This window comes from Diospyros lotus, chromosome 1 (genome assembly GCF_014633365.1).
Source record: "Diospyros lotus cultivar Yz01 chromosome 1, ASM1463336v1, whole genome shotgun sequence".
Taxonomy (NCBI): domain Eukaryota; kingdom Viridiplantae; phylum Streptophyta; class Magnoliopsida; order Ericales; family Ebenaceae; genus Diospyros; species Diospyros lotus.
Window position 1 is genome coordinate 34362628 of NC_068338.1, and position 27514 is coordinate 34390141.

At 37.4% G+C, this 27514-nt stretch overlaps 1 protein-coding gene across 7 annotated transcripts in view; it reads right to left on the bottom strand.

The window, feature by feature from the left end:
* Positions 1 to 669: 669 nt before the first annotated feature.
* The window catches only part of LOC127789159 (short-chain dehydrogenase reductase 3b-like), a 29366-nt gene continuing 2521 nt past the window's right edge, over positions 670 to 27514 (bottom strand). The window contains exons 2-4 of one of the 7 annotated variants that reach the window (XM_052318337.1): positions 13895 to 13973; positions 1718 to 1794; positions 670 to 1606 (exon numbers count right to left, since the gene is read on the bottom strand). In XM_052318337.1, the coding sequence (XP_052174297.1) occupies positions 832 to 1606; positions 1718 to 1731 (789 nt within the window). In that variant the 5' untranslated portion in view covers positions 1732 to 1794; positions 13895 to 13973 and the 3' untranslated portion in view covers positions 670 to 831. Of the gene's footprint in view, positions 1607 to 1717; positions 1795 to 1892; positions 12185 to 13894; positions 13974 to 22687; positions 26285 to 26433; positions 26468 to 27514 lie in introns of those variants that run through there. The other 6 variants (XM_052318159.1, XM_052318365.1, XM_052318407.1 and 3 more) reach the window with 6 other exon arrangements.

Sequence of the window (27514 nt, forward strand, 5' to 3'; positions counted from 1 at the left end):
TTCCAACCCCTCATAAAATTTTTTTGGTGAGAAAGTTACTTAAAAATTATTTCCGAAAATTCTATTTTTTAGAATTTTTTTTATAAAAAAATTATACCAAATATAAAAATACATATTCATCCTAATATAATTTCTCCTATCTCCTATACGCTCGCTCAATAATAAGAAGATGATAACATTTGCACATTACAAGGAACAAGCACATGGCTGCTTCCAAATTTAAACAAGATTGCTTTGACTCGAAATGTCAATGCAACCACCATTAATATATATATATATATATATTTTTTTTTTTTGCAAGAGAAGAGAAACGTAAACACAAAAACACAGAGATTCATAATCATAGATGGGTTTTAATATTTAGTTACTACTAAAATAAAAAATGCACGTTCACAAATGTCACCGATTAACAAAACCCTTAATAAAATTGCAGGTAAATTACACTAAAGGTTACAAAATTTTGGTATTTTTTTCAATTTGGTTACTAAATTTCAATTCATTGCAAAGTGATAATAATACTTTAAAATGTTTTATAATGTGGTCACTAAAGTGATTTTTTGATGATTTTTAGCAGAAATTGCTGACGTGGCGATAATGTGACTATTGTCACATCAACAATTTTGTCGAGAAATTGTCAAAAAATCACTTTAGTGACTATATTACAAAATATTTTAAAAATATGTGATTACTTTACAAAAAAATTGAAGTTTAATGATACACTAAAATTTTGTGACTTTTTGATGTGATATACCCTAAAATTGCAAACATCCTTAAAATAATATTGGTGGTGGCGCTTCGCAGTCTAAACAATAATAGTGCAACGCAACTCAACTAGAAGGCGGAGTAGCTGTGGTTCACCACCGTGAAGCCGCCGTCCACGCCCAAGTTTTGGCCGCTGATATACGCCGCCTCATCGGAAGCCAGAAACAGAGCCGCCTCCGCCACATGGCTGGCCTTCAACACCACCCCCTTCAAGTTGGCCACCGCGCTGCTACTTGCTTCGACTTCCTCCGGCTCCAGATTGTACGCCTTGCACGAAAGCGGCGTCGCGACGCCAAACGGGGAGACGCAATTCACTCGTATCCCGTACGCGCCGAGCTCGCTGCAAGCGGCCCGGACGAGCCCCACGAGGGCGTGCTTCGACGCCGTGTAGGCGTGGGGGCCGGCGCCGCCGAGGCTCGCCGCCACGCTGGTAGTGCAGATGATGGATCCCCGTATCTGCCTGGCCACCATGGCTCGAGCAGCGTGCTTCATCGTCGACGCCACGCCGCGCACGTTCGTGGCCATGGTGTTGTCGAGCCCTTCGATGTCCAGCTCAAGAATCCCCGTCAACGGCCCTATTATTCCGGCATTACTGAACAAGATGTCCAGCTTCCCGAACTTCTCCATGGCGTATTTCACCGTTTCCTCCACTTGCTTCTCGTCCCTCACATCGCAGTGACGATAAGCAACTTTCTCCGACGCCATGGATTCAACCACTCCACGACCCAGTTCATCTTGAACGTCGGCCAGAACGACGCAAGCTCCGTTGGCCGCGAACAACCGGACCGCCTCCTCGCCGATGCCGCTGGCGGCGCCGGTGATAAGCGCCACCTTGCCTTCCAACCTGAACATTAAAAGTAAGAGAATTCGTTGATCGATATGTTTGTGGGTGTGTGTATGTAAGTGCAGATCTGCTCAGAAGATAAAAAGAGACAGACTGAAGGCTTTACTTCACCTTGGCTTAGACATCGATGAGGCCTTTGTCTGAAGCTTGATGGGTTTGCTTTGAACTGGGAAATGAAGGTCTTGGATCTGCGGTATATAGTGTTGGGAAATCCAGAGATCAAATGAAGAGATATAAATGAGAGAAGAATTACAACCAAGAATTCTACAAAAAAAAACTCACTCACTCTCTCTGAATCCACTCAAGTTCGAAATCCTCTCCAATATATCTCGTACAAGAAAGGGGAAGGCTAGTTATAAGAAATGCAAGACAAAGCAAGTCAACAAAATTAGTCAAGTTGGCTAACATGTCAAACTAATATGCCAAAATAGCCTAGCTTCTGTCTGACAAGACAAGGCTTCCTAATTTGCCTAACAAGACAGAGAATATGCGACTGACTTCTTCAATTCTCCATTTTCAGTCATATCCAGATCAATTGTCATCTAACAAGCATCCTGATTATGTCTCTGCATAACTCTAATTTTTCTCAAGTAACTACATTTGTTAACATATCAATTGGATTCTCCTTCGTATAGATCTTCACTAGTCTCAATAGTTATTAATCCAACACTTCGTATATCCAATGATAGCGAATATCAATGTGCTTTGTATGAGAATGATACATTGAATTCTTACTCAAATCCAAAATACTTTGATTATCACAATGTATCTTGTAATTCTCCTGCCTAATCCCAAGTTTTTGGAGAAAACGTTTTAACCACAACATTTCTTTCCCAACTTCTGCTACTGCAATATATTCAGATTCTATTACTATAAAAAATCAATGTTTTAGAGATGAAAAATTTCATCGTTAATTTTTTTAGCAATGGATTTAGTGATGAGTACCTTTCCGTCGCTGAATTTAGCTACGGAATTTCCATTACTAAATTCAGTGCATGTCGCAAAATTTAATGCGCGTTAGCCCCTGCCCTCCCTTCATGCGCACGTTGAGTGGCCGCGTCAAATAGCCAACCTCCCAGGATCAAGAACCTTTATATGCGCGTGCGAACCAGCCAATCTAGAAGCCTCATTGGTTATTAAAGTGTATAAATTATATTTATAGCATTTTCTTTCAAACTTTATAGAATTATATTTACACTCCAAAGTTTACCAAACTTATTTAATGAATATTAATTTTAATATTAATGTTAGTAGAGGGAAATGAATATTAATTTTAATTTTAATATCTATTTATTTTATTTCATTATTAATTCAAATAGAAGTTTATAAATTATTATATTAGTAACGAAAAATTCTCTTATAATATTATATTTTATTAATTTTGTAAATTAATGAATATTTATTTTAATTTTACATTAAATTTTTAATTTATTTTTTTTTATTTTTAGCGACGGGAACAAACATAACCCCATCGCTAAATTTTGAATTTAATTTTTTTTTTAGCAACGAGTATAACCTATCGCTAAATTTTGAATTTTAAATTTAATTTTTTTTCTATTTTTAGTGACGAATATACCCCCGTCACTAAATTTTGAATTTAACTTTTTTTTTTAGTGACAGGTATATCTGAGTCGCTAAATTTTAAATTTTGAATTTAGTTTTTTCTTTTTTAGCCATGATTGTACCCCTTTCCCTAAATTTTGAATTTATTTGTTTTTTCTTTTTTAGTGACGGGCGTATCCTTGTCACTAAATTTTGAATTTTAAATTTATTTATTTTTTCTTTCTTAATGACAGGTGTACCTCTATCGCTAAATACTAAAATTTTAATTTATTTTTTTAGCGATGGGTGTACTCCCATCACTAAATTTTTAATTTTTTTTTTTTAGTTACGGGTGTACTCTAGTCGCTAAATTTTAAATTTATTTATTTTTTCTTTTTTAGTTACGGGTGTACCCCCGTCACCCATTGCTAAATATTAAATTTTAATTTATTTTTTTCTTTTTTAGCAACGAGTGTACTCCCGTCGCTAAATTTTTAATTTTTAATTTATTATTATTTTCTTTTTTTATGACAAGTGTACCTTCGTTGTTAAACATTAAAATTTTAATTTATTTATTTATTTTTTTAGCGACAGGTGTACCCCGTCGCTAAATTTTTAATTTTTTTTCTTTCTTAACGATGGGTGTATCCCCTCGCTAAATTTTTAATTTATTTTTTTCTTTTTTAGCTATGGGTATACCCTCGTCGCTATTTTTTTTCTTTTTTAATTTATTTTTTTCTTTTTTGCTACAGATTTTTCTGTCGCTAAATTTTTAAATTTATTAAAAATATTAAAAAAATTAGTGACATATTTTTTCATCACTAATTCCGTCGTTAAATTAAAAAATTAGGAACGAAATTTTCGTCGTTAATTAGTGATGGAATTATTCTGTCACTAAATTCCATCGCTAAAAACTATTTTTTTTGTAGTGTGTTGTGGATAGAGCAACACATTTCTGCAATCTTGATTGTCATGAAATGGCTCATCTGCAAAAGTGTAGAGAAATCCTAAAGTAGATTTTCTATCATCAAGATCTCTTGCCATATCAGCATTCGTATATCCTTCCAAGATTTGATTAACTCCCTCGTAACAAAGACATGTTTTTGGTGTACCTTTTAAGTACTTGAGAATCCATTTGACTGCTTCCCAATATTTATTTCCAGGGTTAGAGAGAAAACGACTCACTATACCCACCTGCCGCCCACGCACCAACCGTCGTTGCCAATTGTTGCACCATCCTTGGCTGTTGCTTGCAGCCACGACTGGTTGCTGTTGTGGTTTTGGGCAGCCCCCAGCCAACCGGCCACCCCTATGCATTGTTATAGCTTCGCCGCTTCCCCTACTCGCCGACTAGCTCACTCGAGCTTGTTGGGTGCTTGCGGCCATGGTTACCGCAAGCTGCTTCCAGCCACCGTCCATTGCCCAACTTTCTTCTCTCTTTGCTCTCATTCTCTCAACTATGCTCTCTGTGTTTCTTCCCATTTCTTCATCCATTTAGCTTCCTCTCTTCCCTTATTTATAGAGAAACCATCCATCACTTGCCTTGGCCAACCACCCCTGACCAATATCTCTGTCTCTGTGAAGTCTTTCGACGCTAATTGCTCTCAAACGAAGAGTTAATTCCATCATGTTGCTCCCCACGCCTATGCGCATGCATATACATATATATATTTCACACATTTAATCCCCATAATTTATCTTATTTACACTTGAGAATTTCTTAAATTACAAATACACCATCTAACGTCCAATTAATTTGCATTATGACATTGAGAATACAAAATTAATAACTTAAGACTTACTCGATATGAACAATTTCCCCCTAGTGTCCTCACTGGTTTATAGTTTCATCCCGAAACCACCTTAGGGTTAATCCTTACGAAAAACTAGAGCCCCCCAGGGTTCTGTTGACTTCCCAGAAGTCCCTTATGATAATTCGATTTTTTAGCCTAAATCAAAATTGTGTTTTAGCTATACCGAAAAACGTCTCAATTCTGATTTTGTTTAATACCATAAATCCTATCTCGAAACACTCATTGAGATCATATCATTTTTCTTAAACATTTACACTCTGAGACATTCTCTGCATTCGATCCGACACTTATAATTGTAAAAAAATATGCTTAAGTTCTTAATCTTTTGATAATTTCACCTATGGCTCACGTTAAAATTACTCTTGAGCATTTTAAAAAATTTGGAATATTACACACAGACTCCTTATAATCATCACTCGTTAACTTCACTTTAACGATTGTTCAGTTATACATCTCACGATTTGTCCACTAGGGTTAACTTGGCTAACCGTCTAGCCCTACAAGAGTCATTTTCCAAAATTAAAAATCTTGGATCTCTGATAGATTTTGAAAACGCAGCTTTTTCTATGGCAACTTGTTATCCTGGTACGTCAAAGATTCACATAATCTTAAAGGCATCAATCCATATCCGTACCACCAGCTAGAGTAGGTAGGTACTACTTCACCTATAATACTTCAATCCTTGATGGATTCCTTCCTGAAAAACTCTGAAGTTTTTACCACGAATCCTTAATTTCTCAATGGCTCTTAAAAATAATTCCTTTAAGGAAATTCCTCGAAAATCCCAAACCGATTTATCTCTGAAGATCCCGAATCAAATCACGTTAATTGGTTTTGACAATTTTCTATAAACTTGTGATTAGCCAAACCTCAAGAACCTCCAGGGATTCTTTACCTAAGTATACCTTAAATCTCAATAACGACCTAGGTCCCACAACTTATTCACTTGTCTTTTCTCCCAGACCTCTGAATTCTCAAGCCTACTTGGCACATTGAACCGTAGTCATAAGCTCTGTTGACTAGGTCTCTCATCATTACCTTCATGATCAATACGGCCTAACAAGCAACTCTTGTGTTTAAGTACACAAACTTTACTTTGAACTGAGATTACCATCTTACAATTTATTGTCAAGGCTTTTGACTAGCCATGCTCTACTACTTGAAATCTCACTCACTCAGATTCCACTGCCTCTCGTATTTCATTCTTTAGATCCATCTGACTATCGGCCTACGACCATTAAATTAGTTTCTCCCAGGCATTACACTCACTATTAGCCAGCAAGCTATCACCCTAATCCTTGTCACATAGTGGGCTTACTCTTACATCAAGCGTTGACCCCTACATGGGTATGCCCCGGGTGAAATTGATTGGTCTCGTCATAGTCCTTCAGGAATTATCATTCACTGTCGCTGCCACATGTCTAACTCCTTTTGCAAAAATTGACACCTTAGGTCCTCGTTGCTAGTGATCACATCACTGAACAGGTAGTGCCTATACGACTCATGAGCATACATCAAATCTACCATATCCACTTTACACATTGGATAGCCCTTTCATGTAACCCAACTCTATCCTCGAGGCATATGCTAAAAATGACCCATCTCATAATCCCACTAGCATGCCACACTAGATACCGAGATTAATCTACCCCTTGAGCCTCACAATGCTCATCTCATAACCAACTCACAAGATAACCATGAACCCAAATGCAATTCTTTAAATAGGACACACAGTCCACATTCAAGACATTACTTGCTTCTTTCTCCCTAGATCGTGTCTCCACAATACGATTCATCTTATTTTGGGTTGATTCCCTAGGCCTCCTGCCTCGCTCAACAAGCTAGTAGCACACCTCGCACCCTAGTCCATTGGGACTTGGACCCATCATCTTAGCTAATGCTATTTTTCTATCCTTAAAATGGAAATATCTAAGTATGTCATCATATCTTTTTACCTTGATCCAAACCCTAGGGTTCTCAATCTACACATTTCATTTTTAGAATCGCTAATTTATTCTTACATTCAAATCCTGATGATTCATATCATTCATTCTTGAACCTATTCTTGACAGCTAGGTTATGTTACATCAAACTAACTGTCTATGACTCAATCATTTCAACTAGTGACCTCAAATCAACAATCTCCTAATCTCCTGGGTCCATAATCATATTTACTAAATCAACCTTGCATTTGAACCATATTATCGGACCCTAACTTTAATAGCTAGGTCATTTTGACCAACTGTACCCTTAACAAAGTCAATATCCTCACATTAATAACTTCTAAGACTTCAACTGACAATCCCCGATCCTCTAAGTAGGGACTTCATTTTACGAACCATCCATGATTTGACCATTCTTGATAACTATCATTTACCCTATCATTCATCGTAAGTACTAATAATCTTTAATCGACAAATGAATCCTTCAATTCCTATCCTTTCATTCCTTCAAATTTGTTCTAAATCAACAATCTCTAAACCATCAACAATCCCTAAGTCGCCAAATAAAATTTCGCTCTGATACTAATTGTAACACCCCACTTTCTCAGGCATGTTATAACTTAGAATAATTCTGGGATAATAATTTTTTTTCTTCAATACTAATGCTAAACTATATCATTCCTCATATCCATTCCAAAATTTTCATACATCTATCTCGAAAGAGAATCATCATATACATCAAATGCGGAAGCTACAATCGAACCTTAACTTTAACATTAACCATAAATAAGGTTATACATCATTATTTCTCAAAACATTCAAAATTCAAAATAACAGAACTTAAATACATGGGCTACAAAACATACACTCAATTCATCATACATTTTGCTAAGTGTCATTTCATGCCTTTATTCATCCTCGTTTCTGTTACAATTTCTATCTGAAATGTTTGAATATTTCAGGTGCAAAGCCCAAGTTAGATGATGAATCATTTAAGTAAGGGAACAATAAACATATTTCGTGCATGAATGCAAAATGCAAAATGTCATCATTCATTTCTAGTTTGAGTTGACCGCACCCAACTGTTGTTCCCCATTTTTACAACCTCCTTACCAAGGCGAGATGTATGGGTGCACCCTTGGTAGAGTAGCGGTGCCAATCAATAATTCCAAACCATGTGCAATGCATGCCCAATAATATCATCATGAATGTATGCACATTTCATCATAGCATGGAAATGTAATCTACATGACATATTCACTTCAAGACATAAAACATGATAAAACCATTTATATAAAATTGGGTTTAGGGTTGAACCACTTACCTCCAATGAATATCAGAATATCTTGATTCTCGTGCTAGAGTTCTAACGTAATCAATTCGGAACCTCAATGTTGTAACACCTTAGCCTCTTAAGGGTGTTATATTATATGTTAGGATTTATATATATATATATATATATGAATCAAATTAAAATTCTCAACACATTCGGATAATAATAACATTCCCAAAATTAGTACTAAGGAAATGAAATTCATAATCACCAGCGGAAACAGAATCAAAACTTGAAAAACCATAACATACACGGGTTCATACATATCGTTTGCCCCTCACATCATTACAATAACTAATAAAACAACATAACATAAATGACTAAAATGATTGATACTTAACCCTACATAAGGCCCACAAAAACTTCTATCATGATCACGTTTCAACCACACATTTGCCTTTCCAACTAGTCATCTCGCTTAGAATGTGGAATATTTCAGGGACATACGTCTAACATTAGAAGATGGATCTTCTAAGTGAGGGTTAAAATGACAGTTACGTGAATGCATGCAGTAACGAGAATGAACATATGCCCTAGTGTAACTTTCCTGGCCCATCAGCTTGTCACGGAACCCTAGGCAGAATCCCAACCTACTTTCAGGATAATCTTAACATTGTTCCCTTAATTGTCTTTGGGGAATTACGGCTACACTATCAAGGTGACATTCCAATCACATGCACGAGTATCAATATGCCAATAATATCGTGCCATGCGAAAATTATGACTTTCTATGCAATAGTATATGAGAAAATATGACAAAATGATCATAATTTTCATTAGTATTATGCATAATATAAGCAATCAGGTAATATATAAGCTTTGAGGAGAACCACTCACCTTTTAACTTAAGATTCAAACCACCTCAAAAAGCGTGTACTATCTTGATTTATATGTTAAGCCTCAAAAGTCGAAAAATCACTCAATTTGACCCACAAAACACCATATTCATCATATTTATCCAAATAAATGTTAAACCCTATTTTTTTTTCTCTATTTTCTCTAATTTTTATTCACTAATATTCCAAAATAAATACCTATTTGCATATTTTCTCAAATATTTTTTCACAATAATTCCTAAAATAAAATTTGAAAAATATTAAAAAAAATTAAAATTACCTAATAGGCCACACGCCCGCACTCGTGAAGATGAGTAGCTGTGTGTGATGATTGGCGCGTGAACTTCACGCGCCAGTCGTTTTCTCCAACCCCCGTGATCATCGATGATGAAGCCAGCTACACAGCCTTGAAGCTCCTTGTTAGTCGATCCTAATGGTTGTTTTGGATGCTTGAAAGGAGGTCCGGATGTGCCCCAACTGGCCAGTTACAGGTTCAACCAAACTATCTTGCCTTCAACTCCGACGATCCCTTGAAACCCTATCAAAACTACACGAAAGACCATCAAAATTTCAGGAAAAGATCCTCACAAACTCAAGAGCCAAAGCCCCTTATTCTTGATGCTCGATTTGCCCTATAACGTGCCCGATTTCGAGCTTCAACTTTAAAAGAAATCGACCACTTTGAGTATCATTTTATACTTAGAATCTAGCCCTTGAATGACGAATCTTGCTTCACCCAAGGTCACTAATGCCTTCTCATGCCCTAGATCTGTCCAAACTAACTGAAAAATGGCCCTAAAACTGATTTACAGTGGCCAACTTTCGGCCACTTTTTAGCTAAATTCTAGTTCGTTTCGATCCCTTTTGTTGGCTATGGATGGCTCTAGGCCAAGCCCAGAGGTCCCTTAGCCATTTTTCTTGAGTTTCCTGTGGCCAAAAGCGGTGATGGAATGGGTGGCCGAAAGCTTGGTCAGCCATGGCTGCCTAATTTTTTTTGAAATTGCACTTTGACCCCTCTCAAATTTTGAAATGAATTTTGGCCCTTTCCACAAGGCCCCTGAGTTTTTCAAAACTTTCATTGAGACCCTCATGTTCTAACCTTTTCATTTGACCCCCCTAATTTTTAGAAATAATGTTGTTTCGACCTCCCTCAAGACTTTTTCAAAAATTACACTTTAGCCCAGAATTACGTTTTGATTGCGAAACCCCCTTGTTTTATCTCGGGACCACTTAAGGGTTGTTCCTTATGTAATATTTGACTTATTTGAAAGTTTCATTGTCTTTTCAAAAGTCTTTTACGACAATTCAATTTTTTAGCCTAATATGAAGTTGTATCGAAAATCGTCTCTGATTCTATTTATTTTAATGCCATAAATCATATTTCAAGGTGTTCGTTAGGGTCATACCCATTTCCTTAGGTTTCTGCGTTCCTGGGCATTCCCTTTGACTTATTCGATCATTTTCATGGGCTATTCTAATATCGATTCCTTTAAAATTTCGTATTTTTTTCTTCGTTCTTATTTAAAAATAATCCATAAGTTCTGGGTATTACAAACGTACCCTGGCCATCATATTTATTCAAGGATATCCACATTCTATTTTTCTTAATTTTCTCATAACTTTCCTTTATTTATTCTTATTTTTTTTCAATAAATCCAAACTAAATATTTCTCTATAACAATTCATTAAAATAACTTTTCTGATTTTTTAAAATTTTACTCACTTTAACTTAACCTCTTAGGTTTCATCAGTATACGTGCCCTAATCTTGAAACGCATGCTAGATCAAATTCCTGGCTCTAGGCATACTCCTCAATCCCCAAATAAATTCCTAGAATTTTCGGAGACTTCCTCATATTTTTCCTATTTCTTTTCTTTTTTCTTTTTTTATTTTTATTTTCTTCTTATTCTTTTCTCTTGCTTCCTACAATGTACAACCAACAACTCCCGTGGCCACCAACTGTCGCATGCTCGCCGTAGCCGACTGCCACTTCGACTTCCATTGGCCGTCGCCGGCCTCACCGGCAGTCGCCCACGCCCATGTGGCTTCTGCCATCACTATTATGGTCCCTGCTTGCACACCGCTGCAACCAGCCATCATGGCCAACCGCCACCTAGCACCACCGCGCTATTACGCGTTTGCTAGCCACAACCTCACCATTGGTCACCTCCCACCTCAGCTACTCTGCCACTAGCCCCTATTGCGGCCGCTTCCAGCCATTGCCATGGCTGCCGATCATGACTGTTGTGTGCTGGTTGCTTGCGACCATTGCCGCCCTTTCAGCTGTCACCCACAATTAACCCTCCATCTCACTTTTTCAATCTCCGTCGCTTCTGCCTAGCCTCTACCTTCATCGTTGCCATTCTTCTCGGCCAAGCTTTCTCTCAAACTTTCTATTTCCCTTACTGTTTTTCTTCATCTCTCTCAAATTCTCCCTTTCTATTTATAAGCATTTCCATTGCCTTAAGCCTGCCATGCCCATCCTTCGTTATGTTGAGAACACCCTAATTTATAAAAAATGGCCATCATGTTTGCAGGGCATAGCTTGAAGTTGCAAGTCATGGGCGACCATCACTCACACACACGTATAGACACATACACATATATATAACAATATATTATACTATAATAATAAATAAATTACACATTTAAATCCCACTTTTTATCTCTCTTTCACTTGAAAAATTTCCTAAGTGCAATTACTGTTGGGATTTCATAGATCTTATTATATGCGTAACGAAATTAAAATTTAGTTTGCAGGTATCTTGTTTTTCAGAAATTATGGTTTAACAAAATTGAAGGCAAAAACAAAAGGTTACCACTTAGATGAAATCCAATTTCACCATTAGGTTTCCCGCCGTATAATCCTCCAAGTGTAGGATGTCGAGTTGGTTCACCCGAAACCACTTATGACTAAGAAGATCAAAGAGAATGATAAGTAAAGAAATTTTTCACAAAAATTTCTAATTTACCTCTTTGGATTCACACAAGTTCTTTAAAACTCTCTCAACTTCTCAAGTGATTCAAGAGTTCATTAAGAGAGAAATGAATGGCTAATGGAGCTATTTATGTAGCTCCAACATAACCTTTCTCTTTAAATGGGTTGGGCTTCTCAAGCCCATTCCATTTAATGTAATTGGGCTAAGCCCAATTAAATGTGGTATTTGAATCTAATAGTGTTATTGGGCAAGACTAATGTGCTAGCAAAAGGCTCAATCCAATTAATGATTAAATGTTTATATTCATAATATAATTATTTAATTATTCTTATTTATCCAATAAATAAATGCACTATTATTAGTAATTATAAAATTAATAATTTATCTATTTTCTCTTTGAAAGTGATTTCTTTTGGGTGGGACTTTCTGGGTTCACAAATAAATTGGCAATAAGAATAATCAATAATTAATTCTCGTAAATCATGAGTGACATCTAGCAATATGTCATGATTACCCAATTTATTGTGAAGCGGGCATTGTGAACCTTTTACTAAGTTACCATGCAATACGGTCATTCTATCATCCTATATCTTAACAAGATATGAGATCATGGTCAGTAGGTCGAATCTCTTAATCTCATCATATGACCAAATCCAAAATCAATCTTGACTAATTATGACACAACCCTTATGGAACAAATTCCATCGTCATATTACCTCGACCAAGGATTTATCGTCAAGTGATTACTGGATCGCATAGGATATCTTCCTCATAAATCTCGAGGTGATAGATTCCATATCTGATGCACACATACCTCATGTATCACTGAATTAGGCACATAGATACGTATGATTATCTTTGATTAGAACAACCACATAATATCGTTGATATCCTAATCCACCAATACATAGATATTCATGTCATCTTAGGTCTAAGGACTAGTTGCATAATCACAGCTAAAATTAAATCATTGACCTATGAGAAATAATCCATGTGATTTAATGTTAACAGTTCCGTTCAGTGAACTCGTTCTTGTAATGAGCACTCACTCATCTTCTTTCTATATCTCATACAGAATGGTAGGAGACTCACCAACCTTATCTTTCAATATCTCATACTGAATAAGGAAGAAGACAATGTGTTGGCCTTTATGAGTTGTTATTATCCAGATTAGGAATTCTATAGCCAGGAACATGTTTATAGTATAATGAACTGTGGACTATCCGTAACTCGTATTCTTAACTCTTAAGAATGGTATCCACTCCTTGTTATACTATGGTTATATGTTTCATAATTTAAACCATATTGTAATTTAAATAAAAACATAAACTTGCCATTTAAATAATATTTAAAGAATTACAAGATCGAGTCCCTTTGTGTTACTAGAATTGGTGTTTAGGGTTCATATCTAACAATTACAACTTCAAATAACAAATTAATTTACATTAAGATACTGAAAATCCAAAATTAATAACTCATGGTTTACTCGATAAGGATGATTTCGTCCCTGTGCCCTCACCGAACATTTGTTTCATCCCAAAATCACTTTAGGGTTGATCTTTAGCAAAGCTGGGGCCCCCTTAGGACTCAGTTGATTTCTCAGGAGTCTCCTATGACAATTCGATTTTTCAGCCTAAATCGTAGTTGTACCGAAAACTGTCTCAATTCTAATTTCTTTTAATACTATAAATCCTAACTCGGAACGGTCATCAAGACTATATCATTTTTCTTAGATATCTACATTTCAGGGCACTCCCTGTAGTTGATTAGGTACTTATAACTGTAAGAAATTATACTTAAGTTTCAAATCTTTTGATAATTTCACCTATGGCCCAAGTTAAAATTACACTTGAACCCTTTTAAAAATCTGGGATATTATACCTTGTATAAGCCCTCGCACCCCGGCACCACTCCCCACTCTCATCGGACCACCTTCTCCAAGGGTCAGCTTTGATACCACCTGTTGGGAAATCTAGAGATCAATAAACAAAAAATGAAGAGATATAATGAGAGAAAACCGATTTTATTTCACTGAATAAATTCACAAAAGAATTACAACCAGAATTCTACAAAAAAAACTCTCACACACTCTCTCTTTGTCTAGATCCTCTCAAGTTAGGAATCCTCTTAAATTGGGATATATCTCATACAAGAAGGGAGAAGGCTATTTATAGGAGATGCAAGACAAAGCAAGTCAACAAAGTTAGGCACCTTGCTTAACATGCCAAAGTAGCCCACCTTGCCTAACATACCAAAATAGCCTAACTTCTGCCTAACAAGACAAGGCTTCCTAATTTGCCTAACAAGACAGAGAACATGTGGCTAGACTTCTTCATATAGTAGACCATGGTTTCACGAATCATTAGGTTCAGTAGGTTGCAAAGCTCGAGACATTAGCATGTGTGAGCCCTATATATCCTCCGATTAACAATGTATAAATTGTTCTGATTTCAACTTTCTCCATCTCTGTTTCGAATTAGAAACAATTTTAAAATGATAAGAAAAAGAACTGAGAATTTAGAAATTGTTCAGTGTAGCACTGTCTGCTTCACTTGCCGCAAGTCAACTATTCTTAGAGACAATATAATATATTGAGAAGAAGTGATACTTCTTCTATTCTTCCAACACGTTCTTCCATCTCTCTGAATTCAGTGTATCAATCCTTACCGAATAATTCTTCTTGATTTAGGTGAAATGTTGCAAATGGGTTTGCATTATGCAGAGGAGACAAAATTAATAATGTTATCAAGATTGTGCATTTATATAAGTCTGCACTAAATTGCTTACTTTTAGTAGGGATAAAATTATCAGTTGCTATTAGTTATCCCGCATTCTATGATATCCTTAGTATAGTAGTTCCTAAATCATCCATACTTGAACTTGTTCCCACTATAGTTGCCAGTTTGGTATTGAAAGGATAATTATAGAAACCGCCTAAACTTTATCAATATAATCACCTTCCATTAAATTTATTGCAACCTTAAAAAAACCTAAGTGGACCATTTTTAGGCTTCGTTTGGCAATGTGGCTTGACCGCTTATAAGCTATTAGTACAACGTTTAAGCTATAAGGCATATTTAATTACCTGTTTGGATTTACCAAGAGCTTCAAAGCTCCATAGCTTAAACGTTTATGTATTAGCATTTAAAGAAAGCTTTGGGGCAATAGTTTTTGCAGAAAAACTTGTGAGAGCTACTGAGTTGACCAAGGAAATGACGATTTTGCCCTCTTCCAATTTCAATATTTACACTTCTTATCCCCCGACCCTCATCTTCTCTATCAATGAAGCTCTCTTCTCCCATAGGATCTATGCCTTCTCCATTACTGCCACCGCCGCTCATCGCTGCCATTGCTTCCAGTGCTGTAAGCCGCTATCGCCACCATCACTGCCTCCTGCTTTCAGATTCGCTATCATCATTGCCGTCACCCGAGGTCTCCTCTTTGGTCGTGTCTACTGCCACCTCATGCTTCTAGATCCACCATCATCGTTGTCGTCTCCCGGGGTCTTCTCTTTGGTCGCGTCTATTGCCCTCATCTTGCTTCTAGATCTACCTTCGCTGTTGTCGTCGTTGTTGCCTTCATTATTGATTAGGTATATCTTTCTACACTGCTCATCTCTTCATTGTTGATCTCTCTACATGTTGTTGCCTTTGTTGCTATTGCCTTTATTGTTGTTGTTTGTTTGCCAAACGAACCTTGAATAGGAATATAAACTGAATACTCATATAAAAATATTCATTGCTACTTGCAAGTTAAAAAAATGGATTGGGCTTGTTGCTGTTTATGTAAAAATGTTGTTGTTTGTGTAATATTATGTATTTTGTGAATAATGGTATATTCTAGTTTTTGGATGTCTCCCATGTTGTTGATTGGTTAGGGATACAAATACTATATTGGAATGTTTCTGCATGTTTCTGTTTCTGCAAATGTTTCTCAATATGTTTGGATTTCTATGTCTCTCACATTGTATATTGGTTATGATATAGATGGATAAAGGAAAGAAATGAATGAATTATGTTTCCAATACGGGGCAACCCTCTGCTAAGTGGGATGATCACACACATCTACTTTAATACCCAGTATTAAATATTAAGAGCATTTTTGAAAATTACGAGGTCAAAATGGAATTTACAATAGTTTCGGGCCAAAGTGCAATACTCAAAACATAAACGAAAGGTGAGGGACTATGTCAAGCAAGCCAATGAAGGTGAAATTTTCCAAATAAGCAATATTCGACAAAATCAAGAGATTTTCGAAGGTTTGAGAACGAAAACACGCAATTAGGGGCATTCGAGCAAAAGTGTAGATTTTGTAAACTACTCGAGGGAGGTCGAAATGATGAATTCTTCAGAAATTTCTAAGGAAAATGGAAAATATAGAACTCATGGGCAGTAGTGGAAGTGATAGATAGTCTAGAGGTATCAAGTTTTGGGAGAAAATGCAATTAGAAGTTAGCCGGGGGCTTAAATGCAAAAAACCAAAAATTGCATAGTGGGAAACTGACCGGCCACCCGCGGCCGCCTCTGAGGCATCAGGAAGGTCACCCAGAGACTTTAGGATAGTCTCCAGGCGATGATGGAACCATTGGAGCATGCTATTGGCTAGAAAAAAGCATCGAGGTGATCGATTTTAATGGCAGAAGAAAATTTTAATTTGGCCGAATCTTTCGAGGGCTTAGGCTCGTGATTTGGGGCTTTTTGATTGGTTTGGAGGATGGACTTGGGTTTAGGGGATAAGAACGAGCAAGATATGATGGGGAATCGGGTAAAAAACGAGTATAAAAGGGGTTCTCGGCTGAGAGGTTTGAAGTAAAAATCGATCAAAAATTTTCATGTTTTAGGCTGAATCGAGCTTCTGGGATAAGGGGATTTTTTTCTACGAGTTGTAAGGATCATTTCTGGAGAATTTCAAAGAGAGTGGTGTACGTTTGATAAGGTTTTGGAGCTTTGGTCGGAAAATCAGGCTCGCCGGCGCCGCGACCTGCAACTGGCTTTTAAATCCATTTTTGGTGGCTTTTTCCGACGTTTAAAGGCACTATTGAGGTCACCTCATCAAACTCTACAAGCCCCTGTAAGAATTTGGAGCATTGGAGGTCGCCGGAATCAGAGAAGAAGGCCGGAGAAGACAACCAGGTCGGTTGCGCGTGGGCTTCACTCGCCGAGCCCTTAAGTGGTGCATGAGGTAGTATTTTTGCTTGATTTTAATTTTAGAATTTTGGTAAAATTATTTTAGGAATTATCATAAAAAAATATTTTGTGAAACTTGATGTTAGGTATTTTTTATGAATTTCTGAAGGTAAGAAATGTGTAAAAATAAAGAAAAATAGAGAAAATAGAGAAAAAATAGAAATATTGATTTCTAAGGTCCTAATGGTGAATAAAAGACGATTGGTGAGTTGGAAAGAAGGATTGCACATTTTTCGAGACACGACATGTTTTTCGAGACAAAAATTGGACTTTTCCAATTTGAGGTAAGTGGTTTGATTCTAACTTTACCTTGTCTTGAATGTGTTTTGGAGTGTGTGTAGTGGGGTTCTGCTGAGCGGTTTCACCCTCCCGAGCTTAGGATACACATTATCGGACCAGTTCTAGTGAGCGGTTATACCCTCCTGAACCTGGGTTGTTTACAAAGGCGTTTCACTTATGTACCTTGTGGCATCATTTGCATATTGAGCATGTGATATATTGAATCAACTGTTGTTACTTTAAAAACGAGTCGGTGCATGACGTGTAATTTCATATCATCGGGGTGTCGTTTTTCGTGTCGGGTCCTTATGGGATGGGATGGGGTTTTCTTGAGAATGGGATAAGGTCAATCCTGGTGAACGAGTGACACGATAGGGTACTCGAGGGATTAAGTATGTCATGGTAAAGTCAACCCCAACAGTGTGTGGAATGGTTTCTCCACGGGAGATTGAGTATGTCAGGGAGATTTCTCAAGTTAGACATGTTGCATGTTGTCGTTTGTCTGTATATGCCATGCTTATATGTCTTTCATGTATTGTGTAAACTGTTTCATGCCATCACTTAGATGTTTTATCATTTAACCTGGGTTATGCCTCTGGAACATTCAACGTTCCAGCCAGGGACAGCTACAAGGTCAAGGACATGGCCGATGGGGCCAACAATGTTTAGTTGATAGTCGTTGTACCATTTTGGAAGTGTTAGTGCGTATTTTGGTATATGTTTAAACAGTTGTATGACAATGCTGTATCGTTTGATAGTTTGTAATACATATTTCGGTATGGGGATACCTTGTATGAAACTCGTGGTGGGCCACGACATTTTGGTGATAATTATTCCGCTGTATTGTATTATGTCTCGTTTAGTCTTAAGTCTATTGATCTTGTTAACTAAACGAGTAAGACTGGGGTTCTCGGGACTGTTACCTGCATGTGAAGATTGTTCTTGAAATCACCATGGGCGCCAGTCATTGTATGCGACGAGTGTTTCATCTGCATGTGAAGATTGTTCCCATGGCGCGACGTGTGATAGACTTTAAAAAAAAAAAAAGCTTCCTGGGAATTTCCTTATAGTGATGCGACCGTGTAAGGCAGGGTGTTACAATTGGTATCAGAGCCCTAGGTTAAAACCCTAGGCTGGTTAAGCTAGGTTATTAAACTTAGCATGGTTAGAATTGTTAACTTAGAATAGGGTTATGGATTCTAAGTGACATATGGAAATTCTAGGAAACACATATTTGAGGTTTCTGAGAAAAAACATTTGTGTGTTATTAGCAAGCCATGGTAGATCAAGTGCTACTATCACACTAGGCAACTAGGATTGAAGCTCGTGGACACCCGCAAGATGAGGATATGAATATGTTTTTGAATGCGATGGAGGAAATCATTGACGATGTACCTCCAAGTTACCGACCACTGATAGATCTGTTGGAATACCAGATCGGTTTTCTTATTGACCAAATGGAAGGGGAATGGAAGACTTTTGCTCAGTGGTTGTGGCAGGATTGGAAATATGACTCCCTACACGAATTCTGCACAAGGATGCGAGATGAGCATGTGGATCTGCAAAGGGAGGCCATGGACGATGAAGATCAGGAAGAGGGCGCTGCAAATCCCGAGGATGAGATCATTGGCATCAGTTCCGATGAAGAATCTTAGGAGGCACAGGATGATGACGAAGGACCCCCGGTGGCATCTGACAGTGATGGGGACCATAAGGAGTCGTGAATTTGGAGGCCAAATGGCTATTGATCAAGGTTGAAGAGATAACTGAAGGAAGAAGGAATATATAAAATATAATAAGATGTTATGTCTATTTCGGTATGGGGATACCTTGTATGAAACTCGTGGTGGGCCACGACATTTTGGTGATAATTATTCTGCTGTGTTGTATTATGTCTCGTTTAGTCTTAAATCTATTGATCTTGTTAACTAAACAAGACTGGGGTTCTCGGGACTGTTACTTGCATGTGAAGATTGTTCTTGAAATCACCATGGGCGCCAGTCATTGTATGCGACGAGTGTTTCATCTGCATGTGAAGATTGTTCCCATGGCGCGACGTGTGATAGACTTTTAAAAAAAAAAAAAAAGCTTCACAGGAATTTCCTTATAGTGACACGCCCGTGTAAGGTGGGGTGTTACCTCTACAATTTATAGAGCTGGTAGAACATGAGATTCAAAGGGGAAATAGGCCAGGATTATTTATAAATAAGGATGGGTTGTAACATCCCGTATCGAGCGATAGGAAGGACCGAAACAACTTACCTTGATGGGCCTACACGAACTTCCCAGGGGGGTCACCCATCCCTGGATTACCCCGGGTCAAGCACGCTTAACTTGGGAGTTCTTTGCCAACATTCAGCCCAAAAGGTATCAAGTTGGTGTTGTTTCCTTCCTTACACTATCCTCGATATATACTAACTTCTCTGGGCTCTTGAGGTATTACATTCTCCCCCTTTGAGCACATGACGTCCTCGTCATGCGACCTTACAACCGGTCCCAGATCTCCCCCCGATGCATGGCCGATGTGAGATTCGCCTAAGGTGCCTACACTGTAACATCCCGTTCGAGCGATAGAAAGGACCGGAACAACTTACCTTGATGGGCTTACACGAACTTCCCAGGAGGGTCACCCATCCCTGGATTACCCCAGGTCAAGCACGCTTAACTTGGGAGTTCTTTGCTAACATTTAGCCGAAAAGATATCCAACTGGTGTTGTTTCCTTCCTTACACTATTCTCGATATATACTAACTTCTCTGGGCTCTTGGGGTATTACATTCTTCCCCCCTTGAGCACATGACGTCCTCGTCATGCGACCTTACAACTGATCCCAGATCTCCCCTTGATGCATGGCCGATGTGGGATTCGCCTAAGGTGCCTACACGCACCCCCCCTCAGGGACTCAGCGTCCTCGCTGAGGTTTGCCCCACCATCGCGCTCAGAGGCTGGGGGATCGGCTCTGATACCATTTGTAACATTCCGTTCGAGCGATAGGAAGGACCGGAACAACTTACCCTGATGGGCCTACACGAACTTCCCAGGGGGGTCACCCATCCCTGGATTACCCCAGGTCAAGCACGCTTAACTTGGGAGTTCTTTGCCAACATTTAGCCCAAAAGGTATCTAGCTGGTGTTGTTTCCTTCCTTACACTATCCTCGATATATACTAACTTCTCTGGGCTCTTGGGGTATTACATGGGTGGAAAAATTTGGTTAAGACTTTTAATGAAATAACAGGAAAGTGTTATGACAACAAGCAATTGAAAAACCACTGGGATTCTATGAAGAATGAATGGACACTTTTTAAGCAAATGATACGAAGAGAGTCAGGTTTGGGTGGGAAAAATCAAAAAAGACTGTTGCGGCAAATAATGCTTGGTGGGAGCAAAAAATTAAGGTATTTCGATGTGTTCTCCATATGACAAAGATGAAGACTTGTCCATCATATGGTTTCGCTATGATTGTTTGTTCTTTGATATTGCAGCAACTAGGAAAAAAGCATGAGCTCTAAGTTAATATGAACCTCTAACTCAACTATTGAGTGTCGATAAAAAAGATGATGCAATTCAACACACTGAGGATATAAATGATCTTGGAGAGCTATTCGGTAGGGATCAAAGCCCTATTGATGGCGTAACAGGTGACGATTTGTTTCCAGAACCAAGCTGGCAACAAGGGAGATCATCGGCCCCTAAAAGGGGTAGGAAGGAAAGGATGTCGAGTGTCGCCATGTTGAGGACAAATATTGAAGACTTAATGCAGCTATACTCCAAGAGCACAAATACTTCAAACTCTGTTGCAGGACTAGATGAGGAAAGCATTCCAAAATGCATGGAGATATCGCAGCATCTCCCCATTCAAGTTGGGTGTAGGTTGTGGAATTATGCTTGCACCATTTTTACCAAACCCCCAAATCGAATTGTCTTCATAAATCAATCATCCGACGAGGCAAGATTTGCTTAGTTGGACTACCTCCATCAATTGTTTGAGGAACATCGACCTCCATCATGAACTTTTTCCTTTAATATGTTTGAACTAATGTTATTTATGTTTGAGTATTATTGAGACTATTGTTGAGCATGTTCTATGTTGAACATTGTTTGTTGTTGTGCGTGTTGGATGATTTGCTTCAACTTGGTTTATGGTGTTTTATGTTTGAATGCAATTTGATATATTTTTAAAATTTTAAAGACTTGACTTGTTAGGATCAGCTAGTATTGATATTAAAAAAGCTCCATGCTTTATAGAGTAATGGAGGCTCGAGAGAATGACTATGATGAAACAAATAATGAACAAGTTAATGCAGAATCAATGTTTTTATTCAGACAAACTACAAGGGCAATTTTAATTTATTACGCCAAATACATGCTTAAGGAACCATATCATACATCTCAACGAACATGTTATACACTCATGCACGAAATACTAAACGGTAATGAAACTCGATGTTACCAAGATTTTTGTACAACAAAATCAATTTTTTTTGGATTTATATCATGATTTAACTGAAATATATGGTCTCACCCCCACACGAGGAATGTCTATGCCTGAATCAGTCGGAATATTTTTGATGATTCGTGGGTATGGGGTTGGGAATTGATTGATATAAGAAATGTTCAATCATTTTAGTGAGACAATTAACCGGCAATTTCACAGAGTTTTGGTTGCTATTAATAAGTTAGCTAGTGTGATGCCTCGGCCCCCACTACCGGGTGCCACGATAGTCCATGATACAACCTCGGCTATCTCAAAGAATAACTATACCCTGCCGACATGGGCGCCCTGGATGGGGTCCAGCCTTCATCGCCTTTAAGCGGTAAAAAACTCGGGTTTAAAAATATTTAGGCAGTGAAAACCCACCCGATTCTCGAACCCAATTAAGCCCTTAAAATATAAATCTAATTTTAAATAAATAAATGCCATCATGCCCCAATAAATACTCCAACCGTCAAGCATACCTAATTCCGACTACAATCGATCGGTTCACACACACACACACACTCTGAATTACTCATAGTGAGAGCCTTAACTTGATCTTAGCCAAATTTCATTTAAATCGAAGCTGTCAGCCGTAGTTAAACACAAAGCATTTATATATTACATAAGTGACACAGGAATTCAACTCGTGCCCTCACCGTTTGCAATCACGGTTAACCGATATCTCTTCCACCAACATTGCCTTTCTTTCTTGGATCCCGAGCCACCTGTTGGGTTAGTGGGGGTAAAGGGAGTGAATCCGAGGACTTATTAAAGGCAATATGCAATGCAGTAAATTAATGAGCATGGCATCATAAATAAAAATGAAGTGTAACATGCATGCAAGCCCGTCCGTCACACCCTGGTCTGGCTTTTGGTGGCCCTACTGATTTCATCTAGGACCCCGTCTCGAGACTCACACAGTCCATTATCTATAACCTCATACCTAGGCATTTCCTCAATATCTTATGCAAGTCATGACAAAAGCAATTTACACACAAAGCATATTAAACCCTTACCACGATCAATCTGGTGAAAAAATCGAGAAAACATTCACCTGGCGTTGCCTTCTAAATTGCCATCTCGTGTCCGAATTCCTATTTTCAAGACTTTGGCATGTTCCTCGAGCCCCAAATTAATTTCTAGAAATTTTCCTAATTTTTCAGGTATTTCTAGTTATTTTTCCATATTTTTTAGTTATTTTTCTTTTATTTTTCTTTTTCTTTTCTTTCTTCCCTCTTCTTCTTCCTCCTGCGCGTGCACCAGTCCAGCCGCACCCTGCCACCACGCTACTTGTCTTCGGCTGACCGCTGCTCGCCACCGCATAACCGCCTCTGCCACTGCGGTTTGCATCGCCATCTTCAGCCGTCAACTGCTGTGAGCAGCAACCCAACCGGCCTCCCCCGTGCGCAGCCGCTGCTGTCATGGCCGCCAATCACAGCTACCCCAAGCACGGTTGCAGTCTCCGACCACCGTCGCCATCTTCGCGCACCTCCGGCTGCTAGAAGCCACCACCGATCACCCTCCTTGCTGCTGCTGCTGCTTCAGCTTTCATGGCCGCCTGCAACTACACCAGCACGTACTCGCTACCGCCTCTGCCTCCTTGTGCTACAACCGGCCATCTCCCTCGATCATTCTTTCTTCTCTCCCAAGCTTTCATCTCTCTCTCGCGATCTCTCACTTTCCCAACCTCTCTCTGCTTCTCAGCCAAAGCTCTCAATGTGAGAGGAAATATCTAGTTTTTGATGCTTGGCCTCCAAGCACATGCACCGCCATACACACATATATATATATATTACACTTATATAATTTATATAATTCATTATATAATAAAAATTACATATAACCCATAAATTAGTTATTTTAAAGTTAGGGGTGTTACAACTAGTAATATTATTAAACCGCATCCTAATTACAATGATGGGAAAGGATACCACAACCCGAATAATCTCAAGTGTTTGCCATTCTTTAAAGTACTTATTAATATATTAACTTGTGATTATTCTTAAGTTAATCACTGAAACATAATTCGAACATCTTACCGTTTCATTGCAGGATTGTATTGGAGCTATTGATGGTACTCATGTAAAGACTTGGTTGCCACAAGGTGATGAAGTACCATTTATAGGACACAAAGGATATCCATCCCAAAATATCCTTGCAATTATAGATTTCAACATGTGTTTTACATTTGCATGAGTAGGGTAGAAGGGATCAACTCATGATGCCATAATATTTGGTGAAGCAATTCGTAGATTTGACTTGAATTTTTCCAACCTAACAGGAGAGAAATATTATCTAGTAGATGCAGGATACTTTTATACGACTTGATACATGGGGCCATACAAAGGTGAGAATATAAGATATCATCCTGAAGATTTTCGACGTGTAAGAACAACATGATTGTGTGCACTAAGAGGACATAAAGAGTCGTTCAATTACTTACATTTTTCATGCAAAATGATTGTTGAGCGGATTTGGAGTATGGAAGAAGAGATTTAGGGTTTTGGGAGATATGTCTGCATAAAATTTTAATACCCAATGAGACATTGTTTTAGGTACAATGGTCATCCATAACTATATTAGGAAGAAAATGGTACATGATGTTGCATTCACTATAGCTGAAAACGAAAATTATATTCCTAATGCACAATCTGTGACATTTTCTAATAGTCAAATGAACGATGAAGTGGATCGGAGTGATATTTATTGGATGGCAATACGGGATGCTATAGCTCTAGATATTGGACAATCAATATTTGTATGTAAATTTGTATTTTTGTTCTACTAATGCTTTTGTGTGTATGTATGGGATAATTGAACTTTAATTCAAATATTGTGTCTTATCTAATTTTGAATTTTGTAATTATCAAATTTATTTCATTATCAATTATAGTGTCATGTATAATTTTGTAATTTTGGTGTTTTATATCAAATTTCTAGTAGTTCAAAACAAATATAAATTTAAGTATTAATATTTATTTAAATGAAAAATACTTGATATGTATTGATAAGATTTAAAAATAAATAATTTTATATAATATTTCAACATATATATTGAATATTTTTATGAATTAAATTTAAATTTATACATAAAGTAAAAAAATTATATATTTTTAAAATTATTTTATAATTTATTAACATGTAATTGTAAGTATTTTAGCAAATGGACATCAATTATAATTTTTTTATAAAAAAAATTATATTTTTTTAATTTTATTTGCATTATTCAATACTATGTTTATTTTAGTCTTTTTGTCAAATTCTAACAGCTTATCAATTTTTACAAATCAAACACATAACTTTACACTAATAGTTTAAAAATACATTTATTTAAACACGTTATTAGCTTAAACACTATTATATAACTTAAACACTACCTAGCTTAAACGCTGTTAAAAAAAAATCTAGCCAATCTAAGCCTTAACCTAATAGAAACCTACCTAAAGTCTAGTCTTCAAGGAAGAAAATTATGCAAAAATAGTCAACATACTTCCCAAGGATATAGAAACCTGTTGGTAAAGTTTCAAGTGAAAAAAAAAAAAAAAAAAAATCATCGGAGGTCTTAGGTACTGAAACTCAACAATGAGGGACAGTTTTAGAATTGTTTCAAATAAAAAAAAAGTTCATTATAAACAAAAAAGTGACCTTTCAGACTTCAGAAAAATCTGTGAAAAAAATCTATAAAAATAGGGTACAAGTCTTAAATATCATTTTTGAGCTACAAGCAAGATCTCGTAGTGACAAAAAATGAGGATATACACCTTAGGTAGGTCTTTGTTGAGTCAAACACAGTTCAAGTAAGTTTCTATAATGTGACAATAAGTTTAATGGAAAGTGAATACTATGGCAATCGTTGGTAAGTTTTTATAATTACCTCTTATTTGAGAATTTCTCTTAAAGCAAAACTTAGGTTGATGCCTGAAAGAACAACTTTTGTGTTTTGTACATTCAAAAAATCTAGGACCATGGTTTGGTCAAAGCCTCACAAAGCTTAATTATGTTGTTCTTGGAGTTCTAGTTTCTAGAGGCTGTTGAAAATTGACAAATCTGGTTGCAATTACAGATTTCTCAATTTATATTAAATTTGGTAATTGGTTCCACTTCATAAGGTATCCCCAGAACCCGGCCTTTTGTTGGACTGCCCCTTGGTCACAGTGGCTTTGCAATTTTATGGTGCCCCTGATTTGGTTGGTGCCAAAAGCCAGGGCATCAGTAGATACATTCTGTTCCACATCAGTTATCAGAAACTCTTCCCTTTTCCCATTATCAGAAGGAAGTTTCTTCGAGTAGTAAACCACACATCCATTTGCAGACACCATTGTCTCTATCTACATGAAGAAATGGTACAGAACTCATGCGAGTGTGGATTGAATTAACAATCACAATCTATGTCCTATTTAGCGTTCTGGGTAACAATTAAAGAATGAATTCCTCAATCTAAAGTTTATGACAAAGGTAAAGTTTTGGTTTGCCATACCCCGAAATAGACAATAACCAAACTAAAAGTCCACCTGCACATCAATAATGGCACAAAGAAAATAAGATTGAGTTGCAAAGTAGCAGACAAAAAATATCAACTAGAAACCCTACAAAAATCTAAGAAATGAAACGTCAAAATTTGATAACTGACAGTACTAGGTACTACTCTAATTTGCAATAATGTTAAGGTTATTCTTGTTGTGATTGTTACGGCACAAATTTGAGTTATGAAAACAGCCTCTTTGCAACAAGGGTAAGACTCTGTGTAAAAACCAATCTTTCTCTACTCTCAAAATGCAAGGAACCTTGTGTTCTGGACACGTCTTTATTTATCCCCATTTCCAAGGAAGAAAAAAGGAGGTAAGGAGTTTTGGTGAGAGCACGCAACAAAAGGATGACGAACAGGAAAAAGCAGAGAGGGCAGGCAGGAATTTCAGCATGTTAATGGTGTGGGTGAAGGAGAGAGGGAGGAAGAAGATTGATATATATAAAACTAACTGACAGCATGAATTGTCTTGGATTAGTTCAAGATAATCGATTGTCCAGAAGTCGTAATTGGAAAGAAATTTGCAAGTAGGGGTCGCTGGAATAGGACTCTACTGGCCAATAAAGGCTTTGATTACAGGCAGACCAATGTGTGTGATCAAGAATTACTTTATGCTTCAGTCTTCAGGGCGTTTAGTGATGCGGATAAGCGATGAATCTTGGTTGGCCATATTTAGGGGGTTCTTTTTCAAATTGTTTTGTTGCATGCCTTCTGCATCTTGTGTCCCTTGAAATGGGATTAAGAGGGATCATTAAAGTTTTCTCAATTATAATAATTTGAAATTTTCATGGCAAGCAACAGATGTGTTAGGGTTGACTGTGTTTAAGATCAACTGGCACACAGCCACACACCATGCATAAAAAGTAAAAATTTAATATGGTTTAGCCTCAATGTCTCATATCCATATGAGTATATATATCCCACAATAATGGGATAATCTACTAAATCAAAATACAAACTAAAAGACCTTCCCGATGATCTCTACTTCTCATAAATTGGAGTCACTCATATTCTAATGACTATTTATATGGTT